This window comes from Bos indicus x Bos taurus, chromosome 27 (genome assembly GCF_003369695.1).
Source record: "Bos indicus x Bos taurus breed Angus x Brahman F1 hybrid chromosome 27, Bos_hybrid_MaternalHap_v2.0, whole genome shotgun sequence".
In the NCBI taxonomy this organism is placed as follows: domain Eukaryota; kingdom Metazoa; phylum Chordata; class Mammalia; order Artiodactyla; family Bovidae; genus Bos; species Bos indicus x Bos taurus.
In genome coordinates, this window is record NC_040102.1 from 19,522,923 (window position 1) to 19,544,051 (window position 21,129).

At 41.2% G+C, this 21,129-nt stretch overlaps 1 protein-coding gene and 1 pseudogene across 5 annotated transcripts in view; both read left to right on the plus strand.

Annotated features, from left to right (window-relative positions):
* MTUS1 (microtubule associated scaffold protein 1) overlaps positions 1-21,129 on the plus strand; it is a 187,032-nt gene that overhangs the window by 108,759 nt on the left and 57,144 nt on the right. The window contains exon 1 of one of the 5 annotated variants that reach the window (XM_027530158.1): positions 12,988-13,402. The exons of the other annotated variants lie outside the window; for them this stretch is intronic. Coding sequence (XP_027385959.1) covers positions 13,282-13,402 — 121 coding nt within the window. The 5' untranslated portion in view covers positions 12,988-13,281. Of the gene's footprint in view, positions 1-12,987; positions 13,403-21,129 lie in introns of those variants that run through there. 5 annotated transcript variants of the gene reach the window in all.
* On the plus strand, positions 7,726-7,844 carry LOC113885122 (annotated as a pseudogene).

Here is a 21,129-nt window from a genome sequence, read left to right on the forward strand (position 1 = left end):
AAGGAGCATTGCTGGTTCCTAGTTAAAGGCTATGATGTAGTGAGGCAAGCCTGATTAGGAGGTATAAATTTATGGACACTCCTCACCCCAACCCACTGTATATTAAAGAAAATGGGATGGATAACCTTACATATGGAATAACTTGATGCTCCCGAGGCGTGCTTGGTTTCCTCAGCTTAGTCAGGCAGGCAAGTTACAAGCTTACCTGTTACAGGCTCTCACTTACTATAGAGCTAGAGAGGACCCAGCCATGCAGAGCAGTTTAAATTCTAAAGGCTTCCAAGAGCCCGAGTTTGAACACACATGTTTACCAAACCAATTTTTAAAGCCCAAAGGAAACTCGTCTGTACACAATGAGATTTTTATTTTCTTTCATTTTAAATTTCCAGCACATCCTAGGATTTAGAAGATAAAATATTGCAGGTGGATTCTTTACCACCTGAGCCACCAGGGAAGCCCAACACGCTACAGAGTGACTACATGTTAAATCAGATAACTTTTATCTGAAAGCGAGGTGATAATTCTGGGTTTAACTGGGAAACTTCCCAAGTGTCTTCCAAAGTGGCTGCACTGTTCTACATTTCCATGAGCTTTTCCACATCTTTGTCAACACTTGCTTTTGTTTGTTTTTAACTCATTTTTATCAGACTACAGTTGATTCACAATGCTGTTAGTTTCTGCTGTACAGCAAAGTGATTCAGTTATACATATATCCACTCTGTCTTAGGTTCTGTTGCCATATAGGTGATTAACGAGTATTGAGTAGGGTTCCCTGTGCTACACAGTAGGAATGAGTTATCTCTTTTATATACAGTAGTGTGAACACATGTTTTTGTCCGCTTTTTTTTTTTTTAATTTTTATTATAGCTCGTGGGTCTAGTCTAGATCTAGTGTTAGTTGCTCAGTTGTATCTGACCATTTGTGACCCCATGGACTATAGCCCACCGGGATCCTGTCCATGGGATTCTTCAGATAAGAATACTCAAGTGCATTGCCATTTCCTCCTCCAGGGAATCTTCCCAACCCAGGGATTGAACCCGGGTCTCCTGTGTTGTTGGCAGATTCTTTACCATCTGAGATACCAGGGAAGCCCTATTCTAGTGGGTATGAACTGGTATTTCATTGTGGTTTCAATTTGCATTTCCCTGATGGCTACTCAGATGTTGAGCATCTTTCAGAAGCTTATGAGCCATTCATATATCTTCTTTGGGGAACCACTTATTCAAGTCCTTTGCCCATTTAAAAATTATTTGTATTATTATTATTGAGGTGTAGGAGTTCTTTGTGTATTCTGAATATTAGGCTCTTATCACATAGATGAAATCTTGTGAAATCATTTTCTCCCATTCTGTAGGTTGTGTTTTCATTTTCTTTCTTTCGTTCTTTCTTAATATTTCTTTGGCTGTGCCAGGACTTGGTTATGATGTGTGGGAACTAGTTCTCTGTCTAGGAATTAACCCTGGACCCCCTGTGTTGGGAGTGTGGAGTCTTAACCACTGCACCACCAGGATGTCCCTGTCTTTTTATTTTCTTGATAACACCCTTTGAGGCACATTTTTAATTTTCATGAGATCCAGTTTATGTTTCTTCTTATGTTGCTTATCCATTTGGCATTATGTCCACGAAGCCATTGCTTGTACAAGGTCATGAAGACCTATACCCATGTGTTCTTCTGAGCATTTTACACTTTCAGCTCTTATACTTTGTTGCATTTTTGAGTTAATTTGAGTTAATTTCTGTATATGATATGAAGTAGGGGGATCCAACTTAATTCTTTTGCATGTAGATTTCCAGTTGTTCCAGCACCATTTGTGGAAAACACTGCTCTTTCCTCCACTGAAGTATCTTGGCACCTTTGTTGAAAACGGTTCGCTGTGAACATGAGGATTTGTTTCTGGGCTCTCTAAGCTATCCCATAGGCTTCCGTGGTGGCCCAGATGGTAAAGAATCTGCCTGCAATGCTGGAGACCCAGGTTCGATCCCTGGGTTGGGAAGATCCCTTGGAGGAGGGCATGGCAACCCACTCCAGTATTCTTGCCTGGAGAATCCCATGGACAGAGGAGCCTGGCGGGCTACAGTCCATGGGGTCGCACATGGATCTACGTGCCGATCCCCATCAGTACCACGTTGTCTTGCTTACTGTGGTGTGATGAGTTCTGAAATCAGAAAGTGCACATCCTTCAACTTGTGCTTTTTTCAACATTATTTTGACTGTTCTGAGTCTCTTGAATTTCCATGTGAACATTGGTGTCAGCTGGTCTATTTCAGTAAAGAAGTTGGTTAGGATTTTGATAGATATTACATTGAATCTGTAGATGCGTTTCTGGAGCATTGGCCAGCTTTACAATATTCAGTATTTTGATTCATGAATATGGGGTGCCCCCCCCCCCCTTTTAGTTACGTCTCCTTTGGTTTCTTTCAACAACTTTTTGGTAGTTTTCAAAATACAAATTTTGCAGTTCTTTTGGGAAGTATTTGTTGTGTGACATCTCTGTGCTTTGGGAGCTGCTATTGATACTGGTCACAGTGAAGGAACTAGTTAAACAAGTCTAATATGCCTGTTCTGTGCAGCTTGGAAAGGCAGTCTTAATTTACGTCTCAAGTCAGTGATTACATAAAGTATTGTAGGGCTTCCCTGGTGGCTCAGTGGTACAGAATCAGGAGATTCTCAGTGGTCAGTGCAGGAGACACGGGTTCGATCCTTTGGTTGGAAAGATCCCACATGCCACGGAGCAACTAAGCCTGTGTGCCACAACTACTGAGCCTGAGCTCTGGGAACTGCAACTCCTGAGCTCGTGCACCACCAGTACTGAAGCCAGCACTCTCTATTGCCTATGCGCCACTGCAAGTGAAGCCACTGCAGTGAGAAGCCCACACACCACAAGTAGAGTAGCCCCGGCTCCCCACAACTAGAGAAAAGCCCTCACAGTAACGAAGACCCAGCACAGCCCAGAATAAATAAAAATATAAAGCATTGTAAAGGATATTTGTTTTCATAGGCATAGCAATAAAAAAAATCCTCCAATATATATCGCCTTTCTACATGTGGAAAAACTATTAGCATTAGGCCTTTTCCCTTGTCACATTGTGGGAGAACTGTGATGTCTTGTTTCCAAAGCCTATCACTGACACTTAATGTAACAGTGACCCTTGATAGGGAAGGTCATCACAATGGCAAATTAACAACTGACTGAGAAAAGAAATGGACAGTATAAATCACACCATGGTTTTGTCTGGCAAAGCCTCTAAACCATGGATTAGAAATAGGGCATAGGACAGAGTTTGAGAACGCCTGCCTTCAGTTAACCCTGCTCTAATAATTGCAGTGGGAGAAGCTGTATTTTAAGGGGTCAGCACTGTGATTTAATCTAGATTTTGAGTATGAGCACGTATTTTCCAAAAGTCATAAACTTGACTTTTCCGGGCTTCTCTGCTGGTGGTTAGTGGTCATCATTATTTAAAACTGACTGAGTATTATGGTGAGCCTACTCAGGAAAAGCACAGTGTGTTGGCTTTTGGAAGAGCAGCTTAGAAACTGAGAAAAGTGAAGTGTTATTGTCCAGTCACATCCGACTCTGCAACCCCATGGACTGTAGCCCGCCAGGCTCCTCTGTCCATGGAATTCTCCAGGCAGGAATACTGGAGTGGGTAGCCTTTCCCTTCTCCAGAGGATCTTCCCGACCCAGGAATTGAACCTAGGTCTCCCGCATTGCAGGCAGATTCTTTACCATCTAAGCCACCAGGGAAGTCCAGATGCTCAGAAGTAGTGTCCTAACAGCAGTGACTTTTTGGATGGATCATGTAACCTCTTAATACTAGTTTTCTTTTCTGTGTAATTGAAATGATTGATCCCTAAGGCTTCTCCCTGCTCTCTAAGCCTGTGATGGCAAAGCACATTGTCTTTCTATTCTGCTTGCAATGTCATCTTGTACATTGTACAGAAGACATTGCCTCCGCATACAGACATGCTCCTCTGAACATTAAATCTTATGGCTCTCAGATAGTTTTCTTTTTTTAAAGCAACAAACTGTGGTGGAGATGAAAACTGAGCAACTTCATATCTTTTCATTTGTGTACAGTAATCCCTTGACTTGAATTATAGCAGTTTGCTAAGTTCTAAAATGTTTAGCCTGTAAAGGTTTAGAAATCACCCTTTAGTATTTTTAAATTTGTGATTTGAAATAAAATGTAGATAACGTTATATCCTGCTGTCATCTAACACAAGCAATCACTTATAATGGCTATTACACTTAACATATGCAGCAGCATTTAACTACTCCTCTTGTATATTTGTGGTACTTCTGTATCACATTCACACATGATCCTGTGATGAACATCTCTACAACGAATACCTTCAGGGGTTAGGGAATTTTTTGTGATAGATGCTTTTCTTTAGTTAATTAGTATATTGGCTGTGCTGGGTGTTCGTCTCTGCACTTGGGCTTTCTTTAGTTGCAGCGAGTGGGGCCGCTCTCTGGTTGTGGTTTCTTGCTGCGGTGGCTTCTCATTGCAGATCACAAGCTCTAGAGAGCACAGCCTCGATGGTTGTGACATGTGAGATTGCCCTGTGGCATGTGGGATCTAAGTTCCTGGGCCAGGGATCGAACCCCTGTCCCCCTCATTGGTAGGCAGATTCTCAACCACTGGGCCACCAGGGAAGTCCCCTGTGATGGATTCTTGTAAGTAGTATAAACAAATCAAAATGCATGCATATTTGTCACCACTTCGCTCAGCAAATTGTTTTCCAAAAGCTTCATATCCCTTTTAAGCATGACTGACAACACAAAAGAGTACCGGCTTCACCATTTTTTTTTTTAATTTGACTAGTTTAGTAGTTGAAAGTTTTGTGTCACTGTTTTAGTTTCAACCTTTCATCAGTTACATCAAAGACAGTTCCATCACCTCGTGGGAAAAGGAAGAGGAGCAGAAAGAGAATGAACTTGGCCGGCATTGACTATTGGTGGACACCTTGGGATTGCCGCATTCCCCTGGTGTCCTGATCTTGCGTTCATTGCTAAGCCTCTCCAAAGGCTCAGATTTCTCACTTGGGGACACGAGCATATTTCGGGAGGACTTCCCAGTATAGATGTATTTTATGTAGAGTTGTTATTTAAAAAGCTCTCAAAGGATAGCTGCTAGGAGACAGTGACAAGGATAATCCTTTTCATTGTTCTTATGATTCTAGTGACTTACTATTAGAGCTCTTTTCCAGGAGAATGAATTATTTTAAATCCCTTAAGCAAGCAGGGAAAATCACTGAAAGTCAAGAACCACCCTCCTGGGGTCTAGCTGTTGTCATTTATTTAAAGATGATGATGCTGTAAGATTCTCACCAACACTGACTCTAAATAAAACTTGGTTTGCTGTTTATAAGGATGATGCCATGCATACCAGGTACTATTATTATGTGGTTCTACCCCACATTAAAGCTGTTAGGGATGCCAGAGCACCAGAGTTGTATTTATCCTGCTCTCTGATTATTTTACACAAGATCATCACTTTCAGGTGCCGTGGAGTCTGCCCGGGGAAAGTAGAAAATGCATGCTCCTTCCACCTCCCCCCTCACTAAATCCAGCTCAGGAGGATCAGGTTGCTCTCTGTACCCCCTCTTGCAAGTGTAGAGAGATGGTTGAGAATCGCACACCTCCTCGGATGAGGTGCCACCAGCGTGGCCAGTGTTTCTTTCACTGAGAGTAGGGGTGAGGCTGTCCTCCTCTGTGGTTTTATGATTATAACTGTCCTCTCCCACTTAAAAGGCAGATGGTGTTTGAGGAACGTGTGAAGTTTGGTATTCAAATCAGGGAAAGCGTGGATTGTTGGAACAAGGACCATCTGTTTATCAGGAGCTAGATTCTTAATTCACACACCACATACAAATATATTCCAGACTGAAGTTTTAAACAAACATCAGAATGTGAGCATGAAAAGTACAGACTTTACAGAAAAGACCTTTCCAGGAATGTCACTATGAAAGAAAGGATTTCTAATTATGACAACAAAAGGTTTAAACCTTGCTTTTGTCAAAGAAATTTTTCTAGGCATGGAGATGGATGTTAGCTGTAAATGGACTTGTGATTGTTTCACAATATTGACAAATAACAGACATACGTCAGCAGTACCACAGGTTCAGTTTCAGACCACCCCAGTAAAGTAATTCTCGATAATTTTTGGTTTTCCATTGCATAAATGTTTACATTAAAGCTCAGCTGGTAAAGAATCCACCTGCAATGCAGGAGACCCCAGTTCAATTCCTGGGTCAGAAAGATCCCCTGGAGAAGGGATAGCTATCCACTCCAGTATTCGTGGGATTTCCTGGTGGTTCAGTTGGTAAAGAATCCACCTGCAGTGTGGGAGACCTGGGTTCGATCCCTGGGTTGGGAAGATCCCCTGGAGAAGGGCATGGCAACCCACTGCAGTATTCTTGCCTGGAGAATCCCATGGATAGAGGAGCCTGGTGGGGTACAATCCATGGGGTTGCAGACAGTCGAACAGGACTGAGTGACTAAGCACCCATAGTCTATTAACTGTGTGATAATAGCATTATGTCTAAAAAAGGTACGTATCTTAATTTAAAAATACAAAACAAAAAGTGTGAAATTTTGCAAAAAGTATCACACAGTGACACAGACACATAAAATGCGCAAATGCTGTGGGGAAAAATGATGTCGATAGCATTGCTCAACATGGGATTGTCACAAATCTTGTTTGTTTTTTTAAAAAAAATACCCCCACAATATTTATGAAGAGCAAAAAACAGGATTATGCTTATACCGAATCGTTCCTAAAACTCCTAAAACTAATGTCTATCTTAATGTGCTCCTAAAACGAATGTCTATTATATCTCAACCGAAAGCCATTGTAAACAGTAGTAGGGGTCACACCACAAACTGGGACAACATCAGCAACCTGTTGACTCCAGTTCAGGCCATTTCAAATCAGGGTAAAGACAACTGCACGTAGGAAAGTAAACAGATCATCAGGGAAACGCAAATCAAAGCCTCAGTGAGATACCACCGTGCACCTGTCAGAGTGGCCATCCTCAAAAAGACCACCAATAGTAAACGTTGGTGAGGATGTAAAGAAAAGGGAACCCTGGTGTGCTGTCAGTGGGAATGTAAATTGGTGCAGTGCTATGAATATGAAGTATGTTTTAAAAACAGAACTATATGATTTAGCAGTCCCATTCCTAGGTATTTAGCCAAAGTGAAGTGAAGTGAAGTCTCTCAGTCGTGTCCAACTCTTTGCGACCCCATGGACTGTAGCCTACCAGACTCCTCTGTCCTTGGGATTTTCCAGGCAATGGTACTGGAGTGGATTGCCATTTCCTTCTCCAGGGGATCTTCCCGACCCAGGGATCAAACCTGGGTCTTCCACATTGTAGACAGACGCTTTACCATCTGAGCCACCAGGGAAGTCCCTATTTAGCCAAAGATAATGACAACTCCAATTCAAAAAGATACATGCGCCCCAAGTCCCTATTTAGCCAAAGATAATGACAACTCCAATTCAGAAAGACACATGCGCCCCAATGTTCATAGCAACACCATATACAATTGCCAAGATATAGAAGCAGCCAAAGTGTCCATCAACAGATGAATGGATAAAGAAGATATGGGTGTGAGTGTGGAATATTATTTAACCATAAAAAATGAAGAACTTCCAACCACATGCGTGGACCAGGAGAATGCTGTGAAGTAAGTCAGACAAAAAAAGACATACTATGGTATCTATGGCCATACTATTCTGAATACATCCCATCTCGTCTGATCTCGGAAGCTAAGTAGTGCCAGGCCTGGTTAGTACTTGGATGGGAGACCGCCTGGGAATACCAGGTGCTGTATTTTGATCTTCCCTGGTGGCTCAGATGGTAAAGAGTCTGCCTGCAGTGTGGGAGACCCAGATTCAATACCTGGGTTGGGAAGATCCCCTGGAGAAGGAAATGACAACCCACTCCAGTATGCTTGCCTGGAAAATACCATGGATGGAGGAGCCTGGCGGGCTACAATCCATGGGGTTGCAAAGAGTCAGACACAACTCAACAACTTAACTATTACTATGATATCTAAAAAATAATGAACATCACAAAACAAAACAGAAACAAGACTTACAGATACAGAGAACAAACTAGTGGTTACCAGTGGGGAGAGGGTATGGAAGAGGGGTAATACTGGGGAAGGGGATTAAGAGGTGCAAACTATTAGGTATAAAGTAAGGCACCAGGATGTAATGTACAGCACAGGGAATATAGCCAGTATTTTATAATAGTTTTAACTGGAGTTTATAAAAATGAGAAATCACTATGTTATACACTTGAAACTAACAACACTGCAAATAAACTATACTTCACTAAAAAAGGGTAAAAGAATTAGACACAAAAGAGATACAAAGGGCTAAGAAATATTGAAAAAGTTTACAAACTTTTTTTTTTTTTTACTTTTTATTTTATATTGGAATAGAGCCAATTAACAGTGTTGTGATAGTTTCAGGTGGACAGCAGGGGGACTCAGCCGCACATGCAATGTGTCCATTCTCCCCGAAACTGCCTGAACCCTACATCCAGGCCGCCACTTAACACTGAGCAGAGTTCCCTGTGCTATATACAATAGGTCCTTGTTGGTTATCCATTTAAAATATAGCAGTGACAAATATTATATTTCTAAGAGTGCTGGTGAAATGAGTGGGGACTAATTGTCTCATTCATATCACTGTGGGGGTGGGGGGAGGTGGCGTAAGTTACTGCAGCCCTTCCTGGATGGAGGCATTTTGGCGACATGAGACAAAAGCCTTCTACCTCAGCATTCCGTTTATCAGAACTGATTCTAGGAAAATGATTGACTTATTTATTGCTTTTCAGAACTGTTTAAAAGGGGGAAAAATTGGAAACAGTCTGAATGATTTAAACAGTGGGTGTTGTTTATCTTCGCTGGCATTTCTATAACATTTTTAAAGCCATTAAAATAGTAACATAGAGGATTATTTAATGCCATGGAGTGATAATGCCATTATCATTGCCACTATCATTTTCACATGATAATTTTAAGTTTTAAGTGAAAATTTTAAGTTTAAAAATAACTGGCTACAGAGCACTATGATGTACAGATAATTTGAGTTTTTAAAAAATTCTACATTGAACACACTTTTCCCCTTCGTTTTTAAAAACACACATTGTATGTGGATAAAACATTGTTGCTTTTATTTGGGGCAACCAGCACTAAAAGGTAATGCCGCTAATCTTGGAGAATTTATAATCTTATGGGTTGGGTGGAGATTGAATTTTATTTATCTATTCACGTTTGGCTGTACTGGGCTGTTACTGAGCGAGCTTTTCTCCAGCTGCAGCGATTGGGGAGCTACTCCCTGGTTGCGGTGCACGGACTTCTCATTGTGGTGGCTCCTCTTGTTGCGGAGCAGCGGCTCTGGGGCGTGCGGGCCTCAGGAGCTCTGACACGTGGGCTCAGGAGTTGCGATGCCTGGGCTGTAGAGCGCATGCTCAGTAGTTGTGGCGTGCGGGCTTAGTTGTGGGATCTTCCTGATCAGAGGTCTAACCCGTGCCACCAGCACTGAGAGGCAGATTTCTTACCACTGAGCCATCAGGGAAGCCCTTCCTAATCGTTTCATGTGAATTTTCTGATAGTTACAGTGTGTCTTATAGACCTTCTTACTACTAAGCAAGAAGATATTATGGAAGGAATGGAGGATTGAACTTAAAAAGTGCCATATATAAAAATAAAAGAAAATCTGGCAATTAGGGCTATGTTAGGGAAAGGAAGGAAATATAATAAATGTTAAGACTGATACTCGTGCTGGAGTTCTTGGGAAGATTGGTTGAATTAGAGATGCTTGAATCCCTGGTTAAGCATTAATCTCCAGATTCTTAATGATCATTAACAATAACGAATAAATCTGTCCTAGTTGGATGTATTTCGTTGCATCTGAGCAACCCCGCACAGCCTATGCTGGAACCATAGCATCATTGTTTTCTAATGTCAAGTCACTAATGAAACACACACACTTCTATACAGACTGCAGTGAGATCTGTGATTCTTGATGTTTGAATCTACTGTGACAGTGTAACACATTGACTGCCAAACACTTTTATCATCCATAACATACCTTCTTTAGTTTTTAAAGCCTTGCTGCTGCTAAGTCGTTTCAGTCGTGTCCAACTCTATGTGACCCCATAGACGTCAGCCCACCAGGCTCCCCCATCCCTGGGATTCTCCAGGCAAGAATACAGGAGTGGGTTGCCATTTCCTTCTCCAATGCATGAAAGTGAAAAGTGAAAGTGAAGTCGCTCAGTCGTGTCCGACTCTTAGCAAACCTCATGGACTGCAGCCTACCAGGCTCCTCCATCCATGGGATTTTCCAGGCAAGAGTACTGGAGTGGGTTACTCTATATGATTATTTATTCGTTATTTTTCTTTATTTGTGTCATTAATAGAAACTCAGTTCATATCATGGGCTTTTTATAAAGCTATTCTACCACTTAAACTTTTTTTTAAAAAAAACTTCATTTTAATGACTCTGTGATCTTACTCCTAATTTTTATAACTAATTACATTTTTCTCATTTAAGTACTAAAAGTTCCTTAAATTTTTCCTTACGTCCTCTTAAATTAAGACTTTGTATAATTAAAGATGAACACTTTCTTATCTTTCTTATATTTCTATATTTGGTATAAATTCAGAAATGACAGTGTGTGTACACGTAACTGGTCAAAGAAGTAAATTATTTGATCTTTCTGAACCAGTTTTAAAATCTGCTTCCCCAACCCCCCAGAAGTGTGTGTGTATCTATCTATCTATATATATAAAATAAAAATTGTTGTAACCCTGCAATTATTGCTGATTGATTATTTAAAAGAGTGCATGCATAAAAAGCGTTTAGGAGTGTGCCTGGCACATAGCATATTGTTTGAGTTGGCTGTTTATCAATTGTCAAGGCTGCCTTTTTGCTTTGTGCACTTGTGCTGAACCGCCACCAGGCGGCAGACTTGTGTTTGGGAAAGAATAGAAACCCTGCTTGAGCTGTTCTTAGTCTTTCCCTTTTTCCCTGTGTGTGTGTGTGTGTGTGTGTGTGTGTGTGTGTGTACACGTTGCTGTAGAAACGGGAACTACTCCTTCTGACTTTTGACTTTTCCTTTTGATGCACTGCTTCTCTTTATTCTTATAGTTCCTAGCTGTGCTGTTTTTTGGCTTTGGGCTTTTTGCCTTTGAAGGAAGGAGCTCCCCAGAGGATGGGAAACACCGCAAGCCTCCCAGGGCCACAGGGCGTCACTCACAGGGAGAAGCAGAGAGCCATGCTCTGCTGTTTAGAAAGATCATTAGCAACATAACTTTTCATATATGTGGTGTAGCTTAGGGTAGTTCAAGTAGACATTGTAATAAATATAACGAATTGATGGCATGTTGCTATTTTCTTCTTTTGGAGTAGTCCAGGCTAAAGGATTTCCCTTTCAACCAGGATAGAGTTTACTATTACTTAACTAACAAAAAACTAAACAAAACAAAAAACATGTAAAGAGGGTGGTGTCGTGTCTATTTTTAATAATATCAGTGTTTAGTCTTCTATTTATAATTTTAATGCTGGTTTTAATCTTAGTTTTTACAAGTGTTTTTTTCTTGGTGGGGAGCAGGAAGGACAGTTGGTTGTGGCAAATTAATTTGCTTTTTAATAAAAACTGTGATAAAGTGAAGAAGCAATACCTAAATGTAGCTTTTCTAGACTTTAATTCCTTGGTTAACAAGACCCCTTGTCTGTGTATGAATAGGTTGTAGCTTGCCCACAGAGGCTGGGTGGGGGTTGAGGGGGCGGGTGGGGTGAGTGCAAAGGGAGAAGGAATTACTCAGAATTTCCTTTCCTGCCTGTCTCCTCCACTCGTCACACCCTGAACACTCTAGAGAATTTCTGAAAGAGTAACTGTCCTGCACATTCTCATAGCATCTATTAGTTATTTATGGTCAACAGCCACATTTATTTCTGTTATCAAGCCTTGGAAATCTAGGAAACATGCATAGATCATTTTTTTTTACATATTGTTTTCTTATACTTTTTAAAATTAAAATCTATCAAGAGTTTGGGCTCTTCCTGGTTTAATAATATTAGCTTCACCTAAGTGAGCATTTTGCGGGTGCAATTCTCTTCTATGTCCACGCCTTTCTCCTGCAACATCTTTTAGTTTTTGCCATCATATTTTAATGTACTTTTTACAAAGGACTCTACTCAAGTAAACATTTGCTAGATCTCAATTCTTACTGATACACAATAATCTCACCTTCCTGGTGTTCCTAATCTCAAAACACTACTATTCTTGAGAGGTCGCCTGATATTCTGTAAGTGCAATGAGTCAAGCAGTAAGTGGAGTCTTTAGAATACTGCTTGTCAGACTAATTTTTTATTCCTCTGGAACTATTAAATTATATCTGATAGAGGTATTGCATTAAACTTTAATTGTTGGTTATTAGTGAGGTCTCCAGAATATGAGTGGTAAAGTTGAACTTTAACCTTTCCTCAATCTCTCATTAATACAGTAAAAAGATTTTTTTTTAAGAAATATAATGGACCTACAGTGCTACCTTAGCTCCAGATGTTATAGTAGGCATCTTACTTAAAACTGTAACTGGGAACACATTTGTCTCAGGTATTAGGTTTCTATATAGGTTTATGTAAAATACCTGAAAAAATGCCCTGTGTTACTACTAGTGTGTGTGTGTGTGTGTGTGTGTATATAATTACAGTTTAAATTATAGATATAGTTACAATTTAAAAAACCAGAATACAGACTACTGTAATGAAGTCTTAATTCTTTATAATTACTAAATAAGTATTAGGCACGCCTCGAAGTAGTTGTTTCCCCTTAAGGATCCTCCAAGCCATCACCGAACCGGTGACATTATTGGTTGTTATGTAAAGCGCCTAAGACCACCCACTTTCTCCTCCCCTTCACCATCTCTGATGCAAACCATAACAACCCCATAGCATGTTCAGTGTGATGTCACTCAGAGGCTGCTGACTGCTGGGGCTGCTAGGAGGAGTTGCTTCAGAGGAAGAGCATTGTTTCTGCAACATCTGGCGGTGGAAGCGGAAGCCAGAAGCACTTGGATAGCTCTGGGGCTTTTCTTTTGTGTGGGCGCGGTAAGCAGCGTCTGGCATGTAGGCATGTTTTCTCTCGCTGTGCTTCTTGGCCTGGGAGAAGAGTGCAGGGTTGGAAAAGACAGTATGTGAGAGCCCGTGTGGGAGCTGGTTCTTCTGTGACATTTTCTTTCCACCTGCTCTGAAGACATGTTGTTGTCGCCCAAGTTCTCCTTGTCCACCATTCACGTCCGGCTGACTGCCAAAGGGTTGCTGCGGAATCTGCGACTTCCTTCAGGGTTTCGGAAAAGCACTGTTATTTTCCACACAGGTTTGTCTGGCACACCTCTCTCCGTACTATTACACTGGGTGGGGGTGCTTCTCGGTTACCTTGCAGGTGCTTATCAGAAATCTCCTAAGGGGACAGATTATTGAGGAAAGAAAGCTCTAATGGGAGAACCAGGCATAATTTGTCAAAATAAGCCGCTTTCTCTTGTGCTTCAACACATGTGCCTAGCACTTTTCCTTGTCTGCAAGCTACTGTCTGCTTGGCTTGTTCGTTGAAAGCCGAACTGTTGCCTGGATGCTCCCAGCTCTTTGCTCTGACACCAGCCAGATCTGGAAAAAAAAATCAGCACCTGTTCAGTTACATTTTCCTTCACATGATTTCGGAAATGGGAGACAGGTAAATCAAGACAACTAGCTCTCTTTCCTTTAAAGAAGGAGATGAAAAGAGAGGGTTCTGTAGTTTTTCGTTCTGTAGTTCCTCACTGAGGTTGTGACAGGCTGGTTTGGTATACTAAATGATGGCTGTGTTCTCAACATGCTGAAATAAAGCATCATAATGGTTGTGGACAAGTAGGAAATGAATGGCAAATTAAGTTTTCCAAGCTTCATGGCGAAAATGTTTGCAAATCACAAGAGACTGCCTCTAATCTTCCTGCTTGTATCTGCTTTTTATTTTCTGTGCCTAGAGATGGAAATGAATGCAGAGTATATTTTAGGCACATGTCACCTGCCTGCCCACTTTGAGAGGATTCATTTGCCTCCTGTCGCTGCCTGTTGTTTGGATATAATGGCAGCTATGGTCAATTAAGTTGATTTCATGCTATAAACACGGGGAGTGCTGATCTTTTGAATCTGGGCTGGTTAGTGGTAACCGTGCTAGGATCCTCTGAGTATGTAAATATTGAGTAGATGTTGTTTTGTTCCCCATGAATGCCGGCTCTTCTGGGTCTTGTTTTCCATCTCTGTCCCCAGTGATTTTTCTCAGCTGACTGCTTTTAGTTTCCCCAGGGGCATCTCCCTGCCCTGTGGGATAATTCCCGTTTTTCTCCAGCACCTCTTCCTCGTGTTTCATAACTCCCCTTGACCTGTCACTGGAATCTGCCAGCCGGAATCTGCCAGCCTTTCCCTCTCGGTCTGAGCTGACAGCTGAAGGTAAATGGAACAAGTTCCTAGGGAAACAGTGGCTGTGTCTCTCCTAGCCTATACACCAGTCATTTTTCTCAACTTTAAAGAATAAAAAGGTGAAAAATAAAGATAAAAGGGTACCCTGTATTTGTAACAATCTGTAATCTAAAATAGCTCCCAAGTGGCTTTTAATTTTAACTTAAAAAAAAAAAAAATCAATCCACATTCCAAGTTAAAAAGAAAATCAGACAGTGCAGAAGGTTGTACAGTTCCAGGTGAGCCTCTTTCTTACCCAGGCCCTGTGCCCTCTCCACAGATGCAGCCACGCTCGTGGGGGCTTGTTTATCCTTCCAGTAATTTTTCGAGTCATGTGTAAGCCCATGTAAGCTTTTTTACCCCTTTTTGTTTTACAGAAATGGAAGCATAATATATACTCTTTTATAGCTTACTTTTAAGCATGGATGTATCTTAGATTTGAATGTTAAGGCATTTATCTACCGCGTGCGTTTTAGCAGTCATATAACATCCCGTTGCTGACTGAGCCATGATTTAAACCAATCTTCCATTAGCAAACATTTTAGGTTGTTTCTGTTTTTATGAAGCAGATAGCTTTACAAAGGCAGCTTAAAACTTTTATTCCCAGAGTTTGACTAATAGTGACACTTGGGGCACATTTTATGTTTTGGATTTACATAAAAATATTTTTAACCATTCATTTGATGGCCATCATAGTTTCAGTGTACTTAAAGGTGATCTAGTTCTTCTGGTTGGAGGCCCAGAGAATTAACTTGCCCAAGGACACACAGCCAGTGGCAGAGATGGGACTAAAACCTGGGACCTCTTGGTTTTGTTTTTTGTTTTTTTTTAGATTTTTTTCCAGCTGTGAATCTTGCTGTAATTCTGTTAGATCTAGTGAATAGCCATGATGGAAAAAAGAGTTTTGCATGTAGGAAGCATTTTATAATTAAGAATATAATTCTACTTAGCCCAGAAAGAATCTTTTATGAGCTTATCCATTTTGCACAACTAGAGGGTCTGAGAAACCTTCCAATAAAAAATAGATTGAAGTAGTCACATTTCTTCTTATCCACCTGGGTTGAAAACAGTAGAAAAAGAGGTGGTGTTGCTATTGGTTGCTGCACTGACCGTGGTATTGGCCTGGATTCCAAGAGCCCAGGGTTGTAGCCTCGGTTCTGCTGGTAACCAAGTCAGTGACCTTGATCACTTAACCAAACAGGGATACAGAATAAAGGAATCAGACGAGATGATTTCCAAGGTCCCTTCAACCTCAAATTCTCTGAATTTTCTGGCTCCAGATTTAAAAGTCTTGATGTGTTACTGACACCTGAAAATTATTCTTATCTAAATGAGTTCTCTGCTTATTTCCCAAACTCAGCAAATACTGATTTCTTTCTCTTCACACCATCGTTGTTTGGCCCTTAGTATATCCTCAAAGCCCCCACTGTTCTTTCTCATTTAACCACAATTCATGGGTTGCAAGAATCTATGACTCTGTCTTGTAAAATCCCTGTTGTTTTTACCCTCTCACTATTCTGCGGGCATGCTCAGTCACTCCAGTTGTGTCTGACTCTTTGCGACCCCAAGGACTCTAGCCCGCCAGGCTCCTCTGTCCATGGGATTCTCCAGGCAAGCATACTGGAGTGGGTAGCCATGCCTTCCTCCAGGGAAGCTTCCTGACCCATGAATCGAACCAGGATCTCCTACATTGCAGGCAGATTCTTTACCAAGCTACCAAACTACCAAGGAAGCCCAGTAATATTGGAGTGGATTGCCATGCCCTCCTCCAGGGATCTTCCCTGAGTCTCCGATGGCTCCTCCATTGGCAGGTGGGTTCTTTACCATTGTACCACCTGGGAAGCCTTCTGCCTGCTCTAGTTCAGGCTTTATTATTAGGCTGAAGCATTTGAAATTGCTCTTCTCAGAGGTCAAATATCAACAGTTTTGTCATCACCCAGTCTAATACTTTGGAGCTTTTTGAAGGATTTTATAATTTTGGTCTTTGCCACCAACCAGCCTTTTCCCTGCTTCCAGATTATCTTTTCACATTGCAGGGTCAAGTCATTCATTTCATAAATAAGTATTTGTTAGACATGTCCTGTGTGGCAGGTACAATGCCAGATGCTGATATTGTAGCCAGGACTAACTCACACGTAGCCCCCTGCCTTCCCACAGCCCACAGTTTACCACGGAGTCAGGCAAAGACCATCAGACAGTCATGGTACGACATGGACTAGGTGTCCAGGCAGCTCCCGGCAGGTGAGGCTGACTCCCCAGGTCTTCCACGGGAAGAGCCATGTCAGCTGGGACCCCAGGATAGGAGGAATTAGCCAAGAAACAGAGGGTGTTCCAGGGAGAGAAAATAGCATGTAAAAGCCTGGAGGTGAGGAAAGCCTTGAAGGTGAGCTCCTTCAAGAAAATGAAAGAATTTTAACACATTGGAGCATGGACTGTGGAGGGGGAGCTGCCAGCAGTAAGGTGGTGGTTATAGGAGTCCAGATGGAATGGGCCCTTTTACCAACCTTTGCTCAGGGTGCTGTGTGCTGTAATATTAATAAATTGATTGGCAAAGTGTGCTGTCCAGTCCAGGATACAATTTCCTCTGTTAAACAGACGCAAGGAATGAATTTGAATGTGTCAGTTTGGGGTGATGTTGCAGGACGTCCAGAGTAGGCGAAGACGGTAGCATCCCAAGAGGGCCCACACCTGCTAAGAGGGCCCAAAGTGGTTTCACTGACTTCACCAAAGCACCCGGTTCAGCGTAGCTCAGAATTTTGCCTCAACGTATTCATTTCCATCTTATGAGTCAGCAGAGGGAAAGGAATCATCTCTGTAGAAATATTTCTTGCCTCCAGTTCTGTTGGAATCTGGGTTTTCTGTGCAGCTGGGGATGAGATACTTGTACTCATTATTATGAAAAGTGCCAGTTTGAACCTCAGAGTTGATATTCTCACTGACCCAAGTGAAGGCAATTCACTGCACTAAGAGAATTCTTTCTGCTGAGCTAGTAAGAGTAAAAAGCAATTACTCTAAGCAAAGAGGGGAGGTGTGTATTTACACATACTGTGAGGAAAGGCAAGAGGAGTATTATTAATAACACAAGATATTTTCATTTACTTGAAGCCACACTAAAGAGAACCATTTTGCCTAGGTATTTGGTAAGAGTGAGGCGGAACAGGATTAAGTGTTTAATTAGAACGAAAGTCATTGTAATGTTCTTATGTTTGGTGTTCACTTTTCAGACCGTCCAACAGAAATGCTTTTAAAATAGTTTTATTTATGTATTTTTTGCTGTGTGTGGTCTCTGTTGCTGCAAGGGCTTCTCATTGCTGAGGCTTCTATTGTTGCAGAGCACACGCTCTTGGGCACCCTGGCTTCAGTACTTGCGGCATGTGGACTCTGAAGATGAACTCAAGAGGTGTAGCGCACAGGGCTTAGTTGCTCCGCAGGATGTGGGATCTTCGTGGATCAGGGATCGAACCTGTGTTTCCTGCACTGGAAACATATTTACCACTGAACCACCAGGGAAGCCCCAGAAATGCTTTTAGGTGCAGTTTGTTCAGACAGCGTGGCTTAAAAGGAGTTTATTTGTCTCACGTAGCAAGAAGCAGCTCTTACCTTGTTCAGAGGCTCAGCAATGTCAGGATTAATATCTATGCTCTTTTCTTAGCCTTTTTCTCATGAATGTTGCCTCATGATCTCACAATGGCTGCTGCAGGCAGCAAAAACAAGACCCTGGGAAGGGGCAGTGCCCTATCACTCATGCTTACATCTCATTGGCTAAATCTCAGTCACATGGCTGTTTCTACCTGCAAAGGAAGCTGGGAAATTGAGTGTTTCACTTCTCCAATCTCTGTAGTGCATGCAGGTAAAGAGAGATTAGAGCCCTGTTACAGCAACTGCCACAGAGAAGGCAAAACTAATTTCTCAAAAGCTAATACTGATAGCTTATAAATAAGGGCAGTATATCATTTAACAAGTTGAATCTTGCAACACACCTCATCGTTTCTTCTCTTTTAGGATATGAATTTTTTTTGGTAATGATCACCTAGTTTGTAGCTATGTTAATTGGATACTTTCAAGTTATTTTATGGTTTGGACATAGAGGTTAATATTTGATTTTGCTCTCTTAAATGAAATAATTTTCAGTTATAGTACACTGAGAAAGAATGTTCTCAACATTAAATGTGGTTTTATGTATTTTAAATGTGTCAATAAAAGATATATTTTATTAGGAACATACATGGTGGAACTCATGGTCATGCATTAAGGTGATGCTAAATTTTAATTTCTCTGTTTCTCTCACACATCACAAAATATAGAAGCCAGTGAAAGCATTTTAGAAAGCTTCCATAAAATAACTATATATAGTTAGAATTTTTTGTAAGAAATTAAAATATTCAGTCATTTGTATAATGCAAAAAGACATCAAAAGGATCAAATTCAAGAACAATAGAAGAGAGATATGGCCTTCCACCACCCGCTTTGTTATCGCTTCTGTGAATCCACAATTTTCTTTGCAGTTTCCTGGAAAGCAGCTTTGAAAGTTACACTGGCCTCATGCCACATCGATAAGCATTTACTAAGAACTGGTTTTGTGAGTGGCATTATGTTAAAAATGTCTTGGCATAGATTGATACTGAACTCTTTGGTATGGCAGTCTTATAGCTTCAGCTTTGCTATGACATTAAAATGTGCCCTTTCATAGTTATTGCAGTCTATTTAAGAGAGCAGTGATATGTTAAATGAATTTTTACTCATAATAGGTAATATTTTGATAAGCCTTTAGAAGTTAGATGTTGAAAGAAAAAGGTAAAGTTTTACCATGCCAAATTGTGCTTTAATGTGGCATCTGTTTTCATATAAACATAGAAAATAAACCATACAGTATAGTTTGAAGTTGGATTCAGAATGGGAAGGAAAACAGTGTTTTTCATCTGGAAAAAATGGAAAAGTGTGGCACGGGAAACATATATAGTAAATGCTTATTTAATTAGAAACATTGAAATATTTAGGTTGAATTTTAGATATTAGAGAATCACCCTATACATGAAATAATACAGATTATGGTACTTTTTATTAGCTCTAAAGCATGTTTCACAGCTAGTAATAGTGTTTTATTAATAGTATGCACATTACTGTTTTCTTAGGTAAAAAGACAACAGGTGTGTTTTTAAATGTATCCAAAATTGGACATTATTTTTCTTATTTGACTTAGGTAATACTTTGGGTTATTTCAGTACCTGAGAAAGAAAGAGTTAGTTCAGTCATGTCCGACTCTTTTGAGATCCCATGGACTGTAGCCCGCCAGGCTCCTCCGTCCATGGGATTCTCCAGGCAAGAGTACTGGAGTGGGTAGCCATTCCCTTCTCCAGGGGAATCTGCTGGACCCAGGAATCAAACTTAGGGCTCCTGCACTGTGGGCGAAATTTTACCATCCGAGCCACCAGGGAAGCCCTAGCACATGAGAGTCCTTTATAAAAGGCATCAATTATGTAGCTCTGGGTAACTTTAATACCAATAAAGCTTTTTGCATGAGAGACTGGGCTTTTTGCTATTGTTCCTTGTTACTTGAATTTTAGACATCTCATACTCAAATTATTTTTCCATAACTGGTTAATATTTTGAGAACAACATTCTCTTTTTATTTATTATTTATAGTATCTGTGCTGTGCTTAGTCGCTCAGTCGTGATGGACTCTTTGCAACCACATGGACTGTATCCCGCCAGATTCCTCTATCCTTAGGGATTCTCCAGGCAAGAATACTGGAGAGGGTTGCCATGCCCTCCTCCAGAGGATCTTCCCAACCCAGGGATCAAACCCAGATCTCCCGCATGGTAGGCGGGTTGTTTACTGTCTGAGCTGCCAGGGAAGCCCATTTGTATTAGAGAAATTCCTAATGTTGAATGTTTTAATTGGCTATTCTAACTTTTGTTTCTACTGTCTATTAAAGGTAGTCTATCGTCTTTAATTCACAATAAGGAGATTTTTGACCCACTTTGGGGATTTATTTTCCCCACTCAGATCTTTTGTCTGCATGTGCCTTGTCAGCCCTGCTGCTCTGCTGGGGGCCCTGCTTGATGAAGAACACGTGATTGCACATGGCCGAGATGTTAGGGACACCGTCTGTGGCCGTGGAGCACTGACCCACGGGGCCTGGCCTCGTTGACACAGTGGTGACATCACCTAAGCTGGCTAGCTCAAGGTGGAAAAGTCCAGAAAAGACAGTTTTAAAAATCTGACAAGGTACATGTGCTTGCAGTGGATACAGCAAGAAGGGCCATGTAGAGTTTTGTTTGTTCTTGTTTTGGAAATGGTTCCTTGTGGTGACAGAGTGTTATTCTTGGTGCCGTGTTCATCCATGTGGTAAATTTAAAGGGTCTTGGCGCATGCCGTCATCGCTGAAATCAACAGCACAGCTCGGCTTTGTGATGCCAGGCATCTTCTCAGGTTCCTATTATGATTCTTCAGACAAAATGATCCTTCAGACAAAAACAAAATGAAAGTTCATATGACGGCTCGCATTTAATATTTCCCGTCATTTGCCTTAGTAACAGAGAGAAAGCCAGTCCTGGAGCTGCTATCCTGTGAAGTGACACCTCAGTCACATCTATATCTTCTTCCTT